Raw genomic sequence first — 14,594 nt, forward strand, 5'->3', positions numbered from 1 at the left:
TTATGTCACCTGGAGTCATCAACGCACCGTTTTTTGCTCTCTGCACACATTTAGCTCAAGCTAAAGTGTTGTGCTAGTTTGGAACTAGCCACATCCTGATCCAGTTATCAGTTATGTCGGTTAAAAACCGACAGCAGCAGAAGCACCCTGAAATAAAACAAGTTTTTATTCATAAATGCCTTAAAGGCAATGCCAGCGAGAGAACACTGAATCACTGATCAATTAAACTAGCTCATATACAGACATGAAAGATTTAACCTGCTGTTTAATGGTGAATACGAGCGAATGGATCAGCTGAATAACTAATTTAAAGTTAATGATGTTTTTCAGGTTCTTTATTTTAGACTAATCTACAGTTCTAACATTTTTGTGCCGTTTTTCTTTGTGTAAAAATGGTTTAAATGCAGACAAATGGGTCAAGTATTTTTCTACGTTTTTATTTTATTTATGTATTCCAAAATGTAACAGGTTCTTTCTTTGCACATGTCTTCATGAAGTTTTGGGAAATCCTGGTAGATTTTGTCTACTGCTGCTGATAGACCCTGGTGGAGGAATACATTCATCATTCTGTGAATGATGCTGACCCTGCTGTGTGATTGGTTCATTCTGCAGGGTTATTTGGGGGACGATAAGGCGTACATCGCCACTCAGGGTCCTATGGTGAACACAGTGAATGACTTCTGGCAAATGGCCTGGCAAGAGGAGTCACCAGTTATTGTCATGATAACCAAACTGAAGGAGAAGAATGAGGTAAGAGTCTAAAAAGCAAAGACTGTGGAAGAAAGAGCGTCTTCTTCTTCTTCTTGTAGGCGCTGAGTGTATAGCAACAAAAATGGAGTGATCTGGAAAGTGCTCAGCAGGAGTGAAAAGTGAGCTGAAGTTAATGAATGCCGTCTTTGTCCCTGCCTCTGTAGAAGTGTGTTCTGTACTGGCCGGAGAAAAGAGGCATCTACGGGAAGGTTGAAGTGTTGGTGAACAGCATCAGAGAGTGCGAACACTACACCACTCGCAGCCTCACGCTCAAGGTACACGTTGCACAGCAGGGAACATGTTCTCATCAGAGCTGAGAATCAGGACTAATACGTCATGTATGTTTTCATGTATGCAGTGTGGGAACCAAACCCGCTCTGTGCAGCATTACTGGTACACATCGTGGCCTGACCACAAAACCCCGGTCTCAGCACTGCCGCTGCTGCAGCTCATGACTGACGTAGAGACGGACAGACGGGCCGCCACCACCGTGGGACCAGTTATAGTCCACTGCAGGTACTGACAGACTGACCGACAGCGTGACGGTTCTGTTACTAATATATAATTATGAAATGACACCCTGCTCGTTTGATCGCAGTGCTGGGATTGGGCGAACGGGATGCTTCATCGCCACGACGATAGGCTGCCGGCAGCTACAGCTGGAAGGAGTGGTGGATGTACTGGGCATCACCTGCCAGCTCCGAGCCGACAGGTAACACACATGTACTCGTGCAGGTTTATACTGATGACCTGCAGGTCCTCACTTCCATGATTAAAACAATCCAAAGGGTGTTAAAAAGCCAACATTTAAACCTCTAACTGGCTCTTGTAAGAAAGTACCATTAGTCACTGAGAAACATGGTTTTTGCATAAACTCTGAAGCTGCCTCGCTTGTCTTTGTGGTCATTTTAAGTCTCTGTGGTCTCTTGGTTTCCCTTTGAAGGCATTGAGTGTGTTTGACATCCTTGCAGTTGTTTCAGACCTTTTGGTGATAGTCTTGTTTTAGTTTGTGGTCATTTTTTATCTCTTTCTGGTTGTTTTTGTTTACAATTGTGTATTTTATGTGTATCTGGACATTTATTTTTTTTTATTTTTCCCCCCTCATTTGTGGAAATTTAAGGTGTCCTGCAGTTGTTTTGTATTGCAATGATTGTTTAAACTGGTTTTGGCAGTTTTCTTTCTGTGTGGTCGCTTTTTTCCTTGCAATTGATGATTATGTTTAGTGTTTAGTTGTTGTTTTTTGTCCTCTTTGTGGTTGCTAAATTAAATTATTAGTAATCTTAACAAAGTTTGAATGATTGGACGAATATGACTTTGATTTGTTGAGTTCGTCAGGAGTTGTTTTGGAGATTTATAACATGTCGCCCAGCCTTGTTAAGTGACATAAGATACATAAACTGCAAATTTGACTTTGTCTGCACTTTAGAGTCAGATAGTGTATTATGGTTTATTGCCAGCACTAAATTCATCCCTATTGCTTGTTTTAAACAAATAGTTTTGCTTCTCATTCCTAACTCTGTCTCTCTCTTCCGTTATGTAGAGGAGGCATGATCCAGACAGGTGAGCAGTATGAGTTTGTCCATCATGCCTTGAGCCTATATGAAGCCCGTCTATGTGCAGAAACTGGCCAGTGAGGTTTATCCACCTGACGAAGGTACAAATTTAACCTGGAAGTGTGCTAAAACAGTCCTCTGCGGGTGTGAACTGTGGTTTGGGAATTCTAAGTCTGGGAAATTCTGGAGGCGGCCTTGGAATTTGATGGACAGCATGGACAACCAAGCAGGACTGTTCTGGGAAGAATCTGCTCAAGGAAAAGGGAAAGGCAAATTTTTAAGAATGGAATGTATCTTTTCATCTTTTCTTTTTCATCAAACTCTGTGGACCCGCCCACTTCACTTAACCAACCGATTGTTGGATTGAGTTTTAACTAACCAGACTCTCCCATAATGTCTCTTTTGTCATAGAGACTTAACAACTTCAATTTACTGAAACTGATGGTACATTGTTCAATAACACTGTTGTGTTTATGTCTTCTAGCATTTTCATTATTTTGTAATGTGGTGTTTTTATAAAAATGGCTACTGAAAAATGACTGTTAGCTGCACCATTGGTTAAACTATTCTAGTACTGTTGAACCAACACTTACCTGTTTGTGACCTCAGCATGCTGTTCATTACTCTGATTTAGTCACAGTGCACTTCCTACACTTAGGCTAAGACAAGGTTCAAATGCTCCTTTTTTTAACCTGTTATTTAGTGGTGGGTTTTCTTCTTTTTTTTTTTTCATATTTTTTCACAGTCTCATTGACTTATTAAACTATTGCACATCAAACTTCTCAGAGATGCTAAACACACAAACTAGATTGACATCAATAGGGCTAATGCTAGGTTCAGATACATTAACAACTGACATTGGTAGTTATGTAAGCTAATGGATAGACAGCTAACAAATAAATTCTTTTATCAACAGTTGCCCATGGGGTAACAGCAACTTTTACATTCTTGTTTCTGTAAGTTTCCCAGCTTTTGCTGAGGTCCCAAATGGGGCTACCTTTAGCAACATGCTAAAAGCTAACAAAGCAGATTGATGCTGATCTTCCGCTAAGCTATAGTTCTTGTAATACAGCAAAGCAATTAGTGGCTAATTATAGCTCCAGTAGTTTTATTGCTTTAATGTTGATAAATATATACTAACCACTTAACTCATGCTATAACTAGTAGTACATTATCCTAATACAGTATTTTTGTTAAACCAATTAAATCTAATATTCTGCTGCTAAGCCAAGCTTGCATAGTGATGTTAACAGTTGTTTATGTAATATTCATCAAGTACAGCTCAAGAGAGGTTCTGGCAGCAATGCCAAGTCTGGGTAATATGGTAGCTGTAACTTACAATGCAAAAGAAATAATTATTTTTTCTTGACATAAATCACCTTTATGTCAACACTTAAAAAGACCAATGAATAATACATTAAATAAATAAATAAACAAATGAAAATACACAGGGAAATGGAAAATGGTGGCTTACAAGGTATCTCACAAGTAGTGTTTTTAATTGTTAAATTAAAAGTCAAAACTCATATATTTGATTAGGGCTGTGCGATATGACCAAAATCTCATATCCCGATATAAGACATCTATTGTCCCGATAACGATATAAATCACAAAAATTTAACATTTTCTATAAATTCTGTGACTCTCGGGCAGCTCGACTTGCGTAAAGTGTTTCCAGCTGGGCGTCGTGTAACTGGAGTCGAGTGTTTTAACGCTGAATGAAACTATACATTTTTAGACATAAGTTGCAACAGCCGCCGTTTTCTTTGTAAGTATTTATTACCCAGCGTGCTGCGGGGAAAAGCCTGTTCTAATGTTTGAGCCTAAGGTTTATTTTTTAGCACCTGGCGGCTCGTTTTTGCTTCTCATTCGTAAACACTCTGCATACTCTTTCACGTGATTCAGTTTATTTTGAAAAGTTTCAACAGGATCTTGAGCTTTATTGTGAAAGGTTTATGTGGAAAATAAACAAGCGGACACACAATGGTTTTGTTGCTAACCACAACGCATAAAACAGGCGCTTGTCAGTCTGTAGTGTGGTTATATTAAATATAAGAGAAAGAGAAAACTTTAAGAAATTAATATAGCCACTACAGTGACCATCAAAATGATGAAAAAATATTACCGTAAACAGTTTATTTTGCGACACCACGAAATAAACGATAGCGTAAAATGAAACGATAGACATTTTTATATCGTCATCCGATATATATCGTTATATTGAACAGCCCTATATTTGATCTATAATTAAATCGGGTTGTAATTGCTGAAGAGCACAAGTGTTAAAAAAACCAAAAAGAAAACATATTTTAGCTTTGGCCCAGAAATCCCCCCCACTATCCCCCCAGCAGTTTGCACCCGGCCTAATTGAAGGGGATTTGATATAGCTACTTCAAGCTCTATATTTTTATTTAAAGTCTTTGGTAGCTTCGCATGATTCATAGTTCAAATGAACACAAACTGTAGCAAAGGACAACAGAGGTATTCTCTAAAATTAGTCATGCCATTTTAGTTTGGCTTTCTAAAACAGGGTCAAAAAATACAAGCCATTCCTGATGCCACAAATACGAAATTAGTGCTGCTCGGTCTCAGAGTTTACACTCCATCTAGTTAACCTTGTCTAGCATTGACATGTTCCCTGTTGTGTGATATATTGCTTTATACCAAAAATGTGAAATATGGTGCAGTCATCACATCGATGTGCTGTTGTAAATTATGTTATCTAGTGAGTATGTTATTTTGGTGTATCAAAGTAATAATAACTTTATTTTTATACAGTTTTTACATGTTTTTGATGTCTTTAGCAGTCCTGTGTCAACTGTAGCCATTTGGGCTACATATCTCATTATCATTAAATGTTCGACATGAATTAAAAATTGGCTTTTGGTCTGTTGGAGACAGAAAATCCAAGCTTGACACAACCTCAAACCTAGTTTTGTTTAAGCCTCTCTCAGTGTTGGAGCAGTAATTTCTAAATTTCCTTAAACCAAATTACAGCTAAAGAGATAAAGAAAAAGTATTGACTCTTATATTTGTCAGCAAATTATTTTTTAAAGAACCAATAGACTAACTACATATTTTTTTTGAACAAAATGTGAAACAAAAATAACAATATTGAGACATCTATTTCAGTTTTCTGTTAGAGATCAGAGGTTTCAACACTAATGTCAGTAATGAAGAACACTGGCATTACCATCTAATATTCTCTCTGTGTGAATGGGAAAACCATGTACAGTACATGTTAAAGTGCTATTAAACCCAATGTGGGCAGTTATCTTTTCAAAGTACACATCACAAAAACACAAATCTCGCTGCTATAACTGGGAGCATTGGGATCAGACCGTTAAGGGAAAATAAACAAGAGGAACTTTAAAGACTTTTTCTATGTAACAATATATTTTTATTTACTTCTTTACTTATGATACAATCATGGGACTTCGGACCAGAGTCTCTTTGTCTGCACGTCCAACGTGCCTCATGGGACCATCATCAACCCGCTGTTCACTTCAGCAAATTCAGGAACTGGATGACGAATCCGGATATTTCAGTAGTGATACAATTTTCTCTGTTTGAACTGACTGAAGTGAAAGTGGGTTCAGCCCAGCCTCCATGCCCTCTACAGCAGCGGGCACAACAACACACACTGCCTCTGACGTAGTATTGTGTACAGTAAGATGTGGTTCATGTTCTGTACTTGTATTGTTGTTGACTGTTGATGGAGCTTAAAGGGACCCTAAATATTTAAAGAATTATCATACTGTAATCACATTGAAAACAATTTAGAGTGCATTTCATTTTTTTGACATGAAATTTACAGCTTCCTGGCTCTTAGTGTTTGTTGTAGGAATTCAACTTTCTGCTGAAGATCTTTAAATTTACTTTTCTTTTTTTTTTAACTCAGATGCTAATGTATAGCCATTTAGAGAATGTTCTTCTTTCACTTCATTAGAAACTACTGCAAGCTTAAATGTTAATTTCTTGACTCAGAATGAATACAGAAACTACAGAGTGAAATTTGCCAAAGTCATCGGCACTGGATGATTATTCTGGCTCATTCCAGGAAATCAACAATAGAAACTATGAGCATGTGGACCAAACAAAACTAAAACTTCCAATCATTTAAAAGTGCTAAGGTGTGTATTTACAATCTTATACAGGAGTCTAGCATTGTCTTGTACTTTGAAATTTTAAATTTAATATAAAGCTAAATCTTAAACACCTGAAAAGCTGTTTACCATTTTCACATGCATAGTTAACTATGTTGGCACAGACACTTTTTTTAAACTTGTGCTAATATATGAATCACTTTCAGCACATTAAAAAAAATTAAGGTGGATGCTTCTCATCCAGCATTGACAGCTGAGGTAAACAGTAGGCAAACAGATTACACAATAGGGAAACTCTCCAAGCTGGAGCCAGTCCAGAGTCACTTTGTTATCAGAGTACACTCTCTGCAGATCAATAGTGGCAAGAGTTTTTGGGGTGCTTCTGGGGTAAAAATGAAAAATACTGCAAAATATTTAAGTGACCATATCCATTTGTATTTAATGTCTATTATTTAAATATTGAAATATAGTGTATCCAAAAAGTATTTCTACACAAAGTTTTTGAAACATGCCAGCTGCCCGCAGGTATTGTGGGTTACAGTCTAAATTTAATCTGTTTAAACTCTTTTGGCTGACTAAAACTTGTTTGCCCTTTAACAGTCACTGTAGCTAGGATTTTGCACTTGATTGGTAGAAGTAAGAAAGCAGAACTCAGTGAACTGATATCTGCAATCTAGTGGTGGAAATTGTATAACTTTAAAGTTTTAAATCTGTCACTAGCCTTAGCTAGCCAAAGTCGATCAGCTTGTCAGTTATGTATGGATCTTTTCTTTAGTGTAGATCAGCGGTCCCCAACCTTTTTGCACCACGGACCGGTTTATGTCTGATGATATTTTGACAGACCGGCCTTTAAGGTGTCGCCGATAAATGCAACAAAATAAAACCAGTACCGGTACTGAAAATAAAAAGATTTATTCATAACACGCGTGAAAAGACCCAGGGAAACAGAGTTAACGATAAAAAATAACGCTAAAAACCGATTAAAAACGCTGAAAACCATAAATTACACATCCGAGCGGCCCAGTACCGAACGACTCATGGGCCGCTCAAAGTCCATGGCCCGGGGGTTTGGGGACTGGCTGGTGTAGATTATACCTAATTAAAAAATCTACTCATTTGCAAACATTACCCTATTGAGGAATTTTAGCTAATGAAAAGTTTCTAGCCCAGTGGTTCAAAGCTGTTTTAATTTAAATCTTCGGTCTCTCTTGCACATTGATTCATGTGGTATTAACTTCTTTTCATGAATACATGCATTGGAATACTACTTTCTTAAGCTTTACCAATTCTGCTATGAGTTGTACATGTGCATTTACTTAAAGATCATTTTTAATTGTACAGTTAAAAAAATATATAAATAACATTACGGTCCCTTTAAACTTCTTTTGTGTGGGCATTACAGATCAGTCAGAGTACACTTGATACTAATTAGTGTATGTACGGTCTAACTATTATACCTATGAAACATGGCTTTTTAATGTATTACTAACCAGCTTGAATGTTGTAATGGTTCAGAACATTAGCCACTGAGTAGTGCTGTAACCTTGTTATCTACTCTATCTACATATATATATCTATATTGTTACCTGTAACCTGAGGATTAAAAACACTGGACATGAAAAATATGGATTCCTGCTTGCTTATCTGGATTGACTCTTTCCAGGTTTGTGTTTATAATCCATCTAAATCCATAATTGAATGTTGCCAGAACTGAAGTGGCAACATATAGGCAAATATAAATAGAGGACCTAAATTTATTTTGTCCAAATAATATCCAAGGGTTTTACATGTGTATTGTACACTAACTTGAATAGAGGAATCAAACATGTGGGAGTATTGCAGCGGCAAGGACTTGTATAAAAGTTGACAGATTATATTGTTGTCTAAACGTTTCTGTAGATTTAAAACCAGATACCGGCAGGGCCATACATATTTGGACAGTGAGACAATTTTTAAAGTTTTACATTAATAACATGTTGGACGTGCAGACTTTCAGCTTTAATTTAGGGGATTTAACAACAGTGTTCGATTAATGGTGTTAGTTTTTTTTCCATTTGTAAATACAATACTTCAAAGTTTTGTATGAATTCTGATAAAAGTTTGAAGGAGTGTAGAGTGGGATCATGTTAACAGTCCATTCAAATTTAACTTACACCCACCAAGGTCTTCAGGGTTAAGTGATTTAGTGATTTTTATGTGCCTGTCTTATCATACTGACTGTAATTTTCTCTGTGGAGGATGTGGCAGTGTGCAGCTACTGCAGTGTGTACTCGTGCTTTAGATGGAGGAACTGTACAGAGCCACAGGCACGAATGACTTCCTGTGTCATTCAGCGGTGCCTAACTTATCAATTTCCTTACGAGTATGGTATATATTGTGTAGCTGACCTCTGACTTCTCCTTCAGGGTTAGTAGATTGATCTGAAGGTCAAAATGATAATAAAAGGCCATATAGAGCTGTTTTTAAACTTTTTATTACTGCCACTGTTTGTATTGACAACACAGACATATAGGATGATATGAGGATTCTAAATATTTGACTATGGCCCTTAGACCTTTTCAAGCTCAAATTTTCATAAAATGTCCTTTGTTTTTACAACTTTGTTTAAAATTTTGCTGCCTATGTTTATATTGGTAACATTTAGGAAATGGCACAGCTATGTGGGCATTCAAACTATTACGTTATAGTTTGCATCTAAATATCGTGTCCCATTCGACCTCTAGCCTTGACCCCATTTTCACAAGTAACTGGAAAAAATGCAAAAATCTGTCTGTGATTATAAGCAGAATATGAGTAATAATATTTTGGCTTTTCAATTCACAAATGTTCTGCAGCAAAAATACTGCTTTATATTTACAATGTATATTAGCAGGGTTTTTTTTTTTAATGTGATATCCCACAAAATATCTAAACCTTGAAAACAACTTCAGTTACTTCTCTGTAAAGTCTTACATGGTGTAAAGCTGTCTGGGGAGCAGGATTGGAACCTCTGGTTGCCAAATGTTGACATTTAAATGCTGAAGTTATGCGATGACATTAAATATTTTTATCTTATTATTTTTTTTTTTTTTTACTTTTTATGTACTTTAATAAATCAAGAAGCAGTGATGACAACAACAAAATAAAGATGTGCTAAAACATGTTCATATGATACCTAGTCTGGTATAGCAAATGGAAATTTATATAACCAACCCTAATATGACAATAATATTACAATCCAACAGTTGTTAAAAGAAATCAAAATAACTTCAACTTACAAAGTGTATCAGAAAAGAAAGACATAAATGGGAAAAAAATATTTATATTATTATTTAATAGTATATGTAGGGATTCTGGAAACATTGAGAAATTATGACATTACAGCTGAGATACGTTAATTTACTTATTTAATCCCAGCATTTAATCGGCATCTTCTCAATAAACAGCAGCTAAAAAAAATTAAATGGGGAATTTTTAAAGGGAGTTGTCTCAGTTTCTAAATTAAGCATCATGTATTTGTATGTGCAAATCTTTTTGAGGAATGTGAGCAATGTGGCGTTACAAAAACACCTAAAAGTCACATTTGAACAGAGACTGGGAGAAGCGGTCAACATGACACGAAAAACTGACACACATTTATAGAGCTTACTTTGGGAGAGAAACTTTTAGTATACAGTAAAATATTTGAGAGTAACCCCTGCACAAACTGTTGCATAGAAATTTACCAGATTCCATAAAATGAAATGTTTAATGGTCAGAGTCACACTAAAGACTAACTTGTGTAGAGCTGAAAATTTTTGTTCCTAGAAACTATGATTAAGAGAGAGAGAGCGAGAGAGAGAGGAGGGGAGCAGGAAGGAAGGAAAGAGGTGGGGATGACTAAATGTGGCTCAAACTAACTGAAACAAAAGGAGTTTGGCCTTTAACTTGTAACACTGCTTCATAAAGAAGTCGACTTTGACCTTTTCTGGCTCAGATTTGATCTTTGGCAGCCCTGGCCAGAAATCTACCGATCATTGTCTTGTTATCGTGGATAATTAAGTGTATATATTTTGGGAGGAAAAGGGGAAACGGTAGAGAAATTCATAACACAAAACTGAATTAGAATTATTACGTTTTTTTTACAAAGATAATATAAACAAAACTCCATCATGCTAGAAAGCTAACCAGAGGCCTGAAAGCACAATTATAGCTAATTAGGCATTACAGACAAGAACCAACAAATCTGAATTTTCCAAATAACTTTCATGGTATTTATTATTTTGACTTGTATTTATTGAAACTACAAGATAAAAGTTGTACAGTAAAAAATGGAAAAGCTGAAATTTGATTTCCAGTATTTAGCAGTTTGTCACACATGTAAGGATGTGTTAGGCTTCTATGTTAAAATTCTGCTATGGAAAAAACAAAAAAAAACCCAAATGCTGTGGTTGTTGGAAAACCACTTTGTCCATTACTGTGTCTCAGACACTGGGGTCCCCCTGGGGTCCTCACTAGGGAATGCTGTGTATTCCCTGAGGTTGGTGGACTTTGTTAGGCGAAATTAGAAGATGATGCACCAAAATCTTCTTGTGAATTCTTTGGTTGCTCGCAGATTGACACGGTTGTCTGTAGTTTGCATGGATGATGGAAACTCGCCCGTAAGCACTCAGCAGCTGATCGCTGGTAGTCGTAAAACTTCGAAAGAAGAAATGGAGCCCCCTCGCTGTCACGTTGCTCCTTTTGAGAAGTGTTGGTTGCATATATTTAATGCATATCCATTAAATAAACCATGGCTCTGTCTCGTTATACTGACCTATTAAACCATCAATCCATTTCTGATGCTCATCTTGGTCCATGTCATGGTGACCACAGTGTAACCAGAAATGCCGAGACCTCCCCCTCCCTAAATGAGGCCTCTAACTCCACTGCAGGGACACCAAGCCAGCCAAGAAGCATAATCCAGCACGTCCTGGGTTGGCCTGCCCCTGGTAGTATTGCATGGAGTATATTATCTAGCTGGTGTCCAGGAAATGTCCATGGCCTCAGGCTTTGAGGTATTAACCCTTACTCCTTGATTTGCACTCAGCTGCAATCTGCTGCAGGGCAAGCCAGAGTTCATCACTCAGTGAAGCAATCCTTGGGCCACCTTAAATATATCACCTAACAGGAACCTTTTCACGAAAGGCTGCCGACAAATACCTAAAAAGAATTGTGGACAAAGGGCAGTGCTGGTGAAGTCCAACACCTGTTGAGAATGAAACCTGTTGTTGTTAGTGCAAACAAAATTCTAGCCACTACATGGCTAGAAACGGAAATGTTTAATCAAGAAACTTTATGGATTATCTATATATTTTTATATATATATAGATTATATTTCTTAAGATAGAGTTTAGTCATACATATAAATTCTTATATGAATATAATCATCATTGATGTTGGCTCTATAAAAATAATTCCCCAGCTCTTTGATGCACTGGTTTTATGCTCTCTGAATATCCAGCAGGCCACTTGCCATTGAAGGGAGTAACAGTCGCTTGGCGTTTAGCTTGTAAACCTACTCAATAGAAGACTTGTTAGAGTTGAATATACAGCTGAGCCGAATATAGACCCACAGAAACAGCAAAGTTACTAATGGAGCTGCATCCAAAGACAAAGCTGTCACTAAAAAAGAGAGACAGAGCAAACTTTAAACTTCAGTCTCAGTGAGATTTAATCAAACACTCGTCTCTATTTTTAACATCTACCTCTGCTGTCAGTGCATCAAGGTGTGCTGCTATTGTAGTTGCAGGCCTATTTTTAGCCTCCATCCAGGCTGGGTTTGTAGTTGTGCCTTTGCAGTGACTCACAGGTCTGTTGGCCTGATTGAGGAAGTCCGCTACTGAGTCCCAACCTCAACACTATAGAGTGACAGACAGACAGGCAGGAAGAGAGACATACAGCTGGTGAGCCAGGGAGCGCAAAGAGGGGAAAGGCTGTTTTACTCTGAGAGGTTTAAGGAGAGGATGGACACGAGGCAGAGCAGAGACGACAGATAAATAAAACCACATTTCCTGGGAAAATTTTTTTTTTTTGTCTAAAAAGGAATAATTTTTTAAAAGATATTAAAAAGGACATTTAACCACTTTTTAAAAACATTTTTCTTCGGTTTCCTATCAGGACTTGGATTCTTTGCTGAACACAAAAGAGACTAAAGAGAAGGATATTTTCTACCATCCACCTGAAACAGTGAATACAAACACACCCGTCCTACCTCAGCCTCAGGATTATGGTGGTGCATGGTCCGCGTGGGGATCTGAGACAGGATCAAAATGCTGAAATGTAAAGTTTGCAGTTATTTCTGCTGTCTGCGGTTCACCTCGTTGCTGCTGCTGCTGCTGCATCAGGTCAGTCTGACGTTCATGATCTGTGTAGAAAACGAGCACATACATAAGAAGCTCGTGCGATCTGAGTTACTCTTTAGATTAACTTTGATCACTCTGCATGCTCCTGTAGTCGAGGCTCATCTCGGATACAATTCAAACTTTTTTTTACTTTTTCAAATATGTAATTTTTTTTTTTTTTAGAAATTTAGTAATTATTATATATTTCATGGACTTTTACAAAAATGCAATAAGAAAAGAAACAAAGTGCTTTGTGAACAAGTTTGAGCGACTCTGTTTTCAAAAGTGTGCCTAATGCAAGATGAGCAAATATTAAATCATGGTTTCTTTCAGTTCTTTAAATTAAAATGCAAAATAAAACTGGCCCTTCTTTTTTTACATTTTAAATACCAAAAAAGTCACGTGTGAATAAAATTACATGCAATGAGATAAATAAAATAGCCATGTGAGAAATCCATGTGAGATGTTACATAGAGTAGATTCACTGTTTAGCCTAAAAAGATGAAAACAGGTTAATTTATCTTAATGTCAAGCTTTAAGGACCTTGTCATTCTTAGTTAGAAAACTTGAGATTTAACAGCAAACTTTGTCTTAAACCAACCAAATATATATATATATATACATATACGTATATATTTAGAACAATCTGTATTTTTCATCCTTTTAAGAAAGATTTGTCTTCATGACAAACAAATCTTGGTGTTAGCATCCATCAGGTCACCAGTGAACTATGCATAGTGTTTGATTTGATTAACATTCAACACTTTTCAAAGGCTTTTGACCTGTTCTAAACACCAAAATGGAAATGTTTAATCAAGAAAATTGCCAGAAATGTATGGGACTTTATTTGAAATTAATCCTTTAAAAATTATAATTTAGACTTTGAGTTTGATACAAACAAAAGTTTGTGCGATACAGTTTGTCTTCTTTGGTGACACCTGTTACTGCAAAGGGAAACCTCATAAAGTGCCATCTTTCTTTGTGTTTCTTTGAGCTCCAACATGTGATTGAGCATTTACACAATCTAAAACATTTTTCCATGTATAAAATGATTTCTTTTTGCACGGTTCACTTCATTAAATATACCTCCATCCACTTTAACCTCCTAAGACCTGAAGTCTTCCATGGCATGCATTTTTAATTTCTCTTTGATATTTGGACATATTGGGACCTGATGAATGTAAATTTTTTACCCAATTTTTGTTTCTGAGAAAAATGAGATCCACAATTGAGGACATTTGTTTTAAATTTCGATAGTGGCAGTATAATGTCCTTGTAAGTGGATATCAGGCCCTTGTAGAGCAAAATTTAGTATTTTGGTCTAGACAACCCAAAATGTGATGTCCACATATGTGGACCTGGTGGTTAAAACACTCAAACAAGCGAGTCACTTGTTTGGCGCAGATGTGATTGCAGAAAAGCAGAGAAGAAACACATGCTCCTGATGAATGCATTACAGTTCCAAATAATAAATATGTATTTTTTTTTCAGAAGTAAAAAAATGGGATGTTCTTACTATCATTGCTTCAGTTTCATGTTGCTTTATGTTTGTTCAGTGAAAGAAACACTGAAAAGTACATTTTACTTCTAGCCAGTGTCTTCAGGTTTACACTCTGATGATTGTTGGCAAAAACCAAAAACTGCACATCAGCAGGTTTACCCAAGTAGCAGTGAAGGTTTGGCTCCTGTACAGTTTTGCTTGGGCCATATTTGACTTTGACTGACTGCCTGAAATCTCCCAGAGGTTTAACGATGATGTGCCACATATGAGGTGTGCTATGACATGTGGGCCACATTTGGACATGTCATAGCACACATTTTCCAGTGCTTAACTTTTGCAAGAT

At 36.9% G+C, this 14,594-nt stretch overlaps 2 protein-coding genes across 2 annotated transcripts in view; both read left to right on the top strand.

The window, feature by feature from the left end:
• Positions 1-8,032, top strand: part of LOC102789248 (receptor-type tyrosine-protein phosphatase R-like) — a 47,432-nt gene extending 39,400 nt beyond the window's left edge. The window contains exons 12-16 of the mRNA XM_087831111.1: positions 613-750; positions 915-1,025; positions 1,109-1,266; positions 1,349-1,462; positions 2,291-8,032. Of these exons, the coding sequence (XP_087687237.1) occupies positions 613-750; positions 915-1,025; positions 1,109-1,266; positions 1,349-1,462; positions 2,291-2,384 (615 nt within the window). The 3' untranslated portion in view covers positions 2,385-8,032. The remainder of the gene's footprint in view (positions 1-612; positions 751-914; positions 1,026-1,108; positions 1,267-1,348; positions 1,463-2,290) is intronic.
• Positions 8,033-12,329: 4,297 nt separating this feature from the next.
• Positions 12,330-14,594, top strand: part of LOC102791748 (receptor-type tyrosine-protein phosphatase beta-like) — a 36,378-nt gene continuing 34,113 nt past the window's right edge. Inside the window, exon 1 of the mRNA XM_006781018.3 lies at positions 12,330-12,753. Coding sequence (XP_006781081.2) covers positions 12,679-12,753 — 75 coding nt within the window. The 5' untranslated portion in view covers positions 12,330-12,678. The remainder of the gene's footprint in view (positions 12,754-14,594) is intronic.

This window comes from Neolamprologus brichardi, chromosome 17, assembly GCF_056152115.1.
Source record: "Neolamprologus brichardi isolate AB-2024 chromosome 17, ASM5615211v1, whole genome shotgun sequence".
NCBI classification, from domain to species: Eukaryota; Metazoa; Chordata; class Actinopteri; order Cichliformes; family Cichlidae; genus Neolamprologus; species Neolamprologus brichardi.